The sequence below is a fragment of the Colobus angolensis genome, unplaced genomic scaffold (genome assembly GCF_000951035.1).
Source record: "Colobus angolensis palliatus isolate OR3802 unplaced genomic scaffold, Cang.pa_1.0 Scaffold120, whole genome shotgun sequence".
Lineage (NCBI taxonomy): Eukaryota > Metazoa > Chordata > Mammalia > Primates > Cercopithecidae > Colobus > Colobus angolensis.
This window is the reverse complement of record NW_012113142.1, coordinates 1,284,291-1,286,818: the sequence shown is the minus strand read 5'-3', so window position 1 is coordinate 1,286,818 and position 2,528 is coordinate 1,284,291. Positions and strand designations below refer to the sequence as shown.

Genomic DNA, 2,528 nt, shown 5'->3' with positions numbered 1-2,528 from the left:
GGCTAATTTTTGTATTTTTTTTTTAGTAGAGATGGGGTTTTGTCATGTCCGCCAGGCTGGTCTCGAACTCCTGACCTCAAGCGATCTGCCTGCCTTGGCCTCCCAAAGTGCTGGGGTTATAGGCATAAGCCACTGCGCCAGGCCCAGGGGCCCATTTTAACACTGCTTCTGTGCATGAGGCTTGTGCTGAGCAGAGGCAGTGGGAGCCTTAGAGGATGTCATGCCTTGGTCCATACCGTCCTCTGTTCTGACCTTCCCTGTCATAACAGGGAAGCTTGGAAGCTCGATCTAATGTGGCAAGTTGCAGGCTCGGGTCTCAGTTTCCCTATTAGGTTGTTATGAGGGTTGGGGATTTGCTTCTGCTGTAAACTGTACACATGATGGTGCCATTAGCTGGGAGTTTATAGATTCAAGGCTGGGAGCTCCACATACCCAAGCTTGGAGGTGGCAGGGAGCCAGACCTTGAAGACAGATAGAGGTGCCTTGAGTGCAGAGGCAGGAACGGCTTTCCAAAAAGAGAAAATAAATAGGCCGGGCGGAACCTGGGAGGCAGAGCTGTGCAGGGTACCCGGATGGAGGGCATGAGCAGAGAGATGGGAGGCTGGGCCCAAGGGAAAAAACTGGAGGCCATGGGAGGGCTGTGGCCCAGGGCGGCCTGGGTCCCTGGTGGAGAGGTCACAGGCTGCCCATTCCAGGGGCAACCTGGGCTCCTTGCAGCTGGAGGTGCGGCTGCGGGACGAGATGGTGCTGCCTTCCAGCTGCTACCAGCCGCTGGTGCAGCTGCTGTGCCACGAGGTGAAGCTGGGCATGCAGGTGAGGGGGCTCAGGGCAGGGTGGGAGGGTCCAGTGGTGGTAGGCCTGTGTCCCTGTCCTCCTAAACCCATTCTGCAGAGCAGAAAACTTTGAGGTCTGGGGATGTGAGGAGCTGGCCAGTACCCAGGGCTCCATCCCCAGCCACCCCTTGGGAAAATGTCCTCTTTCCCTGGGGGGCTCTGAGGTCCTCAGAGGAAAGGGTTTGGGATCCCCCGTGCCTCTCCCTGCAGGGCCCAGGGCAGCTGATCTCACTCATCGAGGAGACAACCAGCACCGAGTGTCGCCAGGACGTGGCCACGAACCTGCTCAAGCTCTTCCTGGGGCAGGGGCTGGCCAAGGACTTCCTGGACCTGCTCTTCCAGCTGGAGCTGAGTCGCACCAGTGAGGCCTGGGAGGGAGCTGGGCCCAGAACACTGGGAGGTGGTTGGGCCGGGGTGGGCTCCTCCTGTGGGAGGCAGATGGGGTCAGACAGGAGGGCAGCAAGGGACAGAGCCAAGGGCAGAGGTGGGACAGTGGGCTGGGAGGTGGCAAGGAGGCCCTTTATTGAGGGGCCAGCTTAGATGCCCCAGCCACCAAGTTCCTCTGTCCTCCCCCTCCCCCAAAAGCTTTGTCCTAGCCCCCTACCCACTGGGGCCTCTGTTGGTAGGTGAAACCAATACGCTGTTCCGGAGCAACTCTCTGGCCTCAAAGTCCATGGAGTCTTTTCTGAAGGTGCGTTGCATGCTATATTGTCGTCATCTTACAAATGACAACACCGAGCTTCAGAGAGAGCGACAGAGGGGGCCGGGACTTCGACTCCAGTGTTCTATCTCCGCATTCAGAGCCCTTTAAGGTTAAGAATGTGGCTGGGCGTGGTGGCTCACACCTGTAATCCCAGCTCTTTGGGAGGCTGAGGCGGGCAGATCACTTGAGGTCAGGGGGTCGAGACCAGCCTGGCCAACATGGCGAAACCCCATCTTCCTAAAAATACAAAAATTAGCCTGGCATGGTGGCGGGCACCTGTAATCCCAGCTACTGGGGAGGCTGAGGCAGGAGAATCGCTTGAACCAGGAGGTAGAGGTTGTAGTGAGCTCACGCCACTGTACTCCAGCCTGGGCCACAGAGCGAGACTCCGTTCCCCGCCTGCTCACCAAAAAAAGAATATGTGTGTGTGTGTGTGTGTTTAAAATTTAAGTTAGAGACAGTCTCACTATGTTGCCCAGGCTGGTCTCAAACTCCTGGCCTCAAGTGATCCTCCTGCCTTGGCCTCCCAAAATGCTGGGATTACAAGGGCTAAGAATTCTAGTCATTCATTCATTCACTCCCTCATTCATTCACGGATAAGCAGTTTGCCCTGTATGTGTACCTGGCCCCCTCCTGGGCGGATGCGGCAGGAAAATGGTGCAGGAGCCGCTGCCGGGAGAGGGTGGGCAGCTGGAGTGGGATTGGGGGAGACAGGATCAATGTGACTTGTGGTGGTCCCCAGGTGGCCGGGATGCAGTACCTGCACGGCGTCCTGGGCCCCATCATCAACAAGGTGTTTGAGGAGAAGAAGTATGTGGAGCTGGACCCCAGCAAAGTGGAAGTTAAGGATGTAGGGTGAGGCCGGGGGGAAACCCCGTGGGGGTGCGGGGTGCAGCGGCGTGGAATCAGGCCCCGTCTGCACGTGTGTTTGTGGCTCTGCCCACCCGTGTATTGTCCCCTGTGTCTGTGTCCTGGCTGCTGCAAGAGCCACT

General features: G+C 57.8%; 1 protein-coding gene across 1 annotated transcript in view; it reads left to right on the top strand.

The window, feature by feature from the left end:
- LOC105503738 (ras GTPase-activating protein 4-like) overlaps nt 1–2,528 on the top strand; it is a 28,733-nt gene that overhangs the window by 20,003 nt on the left and 6,202 nt on the right. Inside the window, exons 9-12 of the mRNA XM_011930785.1 lie at nt 696–813; nt 1,044–1,194; nt 1,460–1,524; nt 2,279–2,393. Of these exons, the coding sequence (XP_011786175.1) occupies nt 696–813; nt 1,044–1,194; nt 1,460–1,524; nt 2,279–2,393 (449 nt within the window). The remainder of the gene's footprint in view (nt 1–695; nt 814–1,043; nt 1,195–1,459; nt 1,525–2,278; nt 2,394–2,528) is intronic.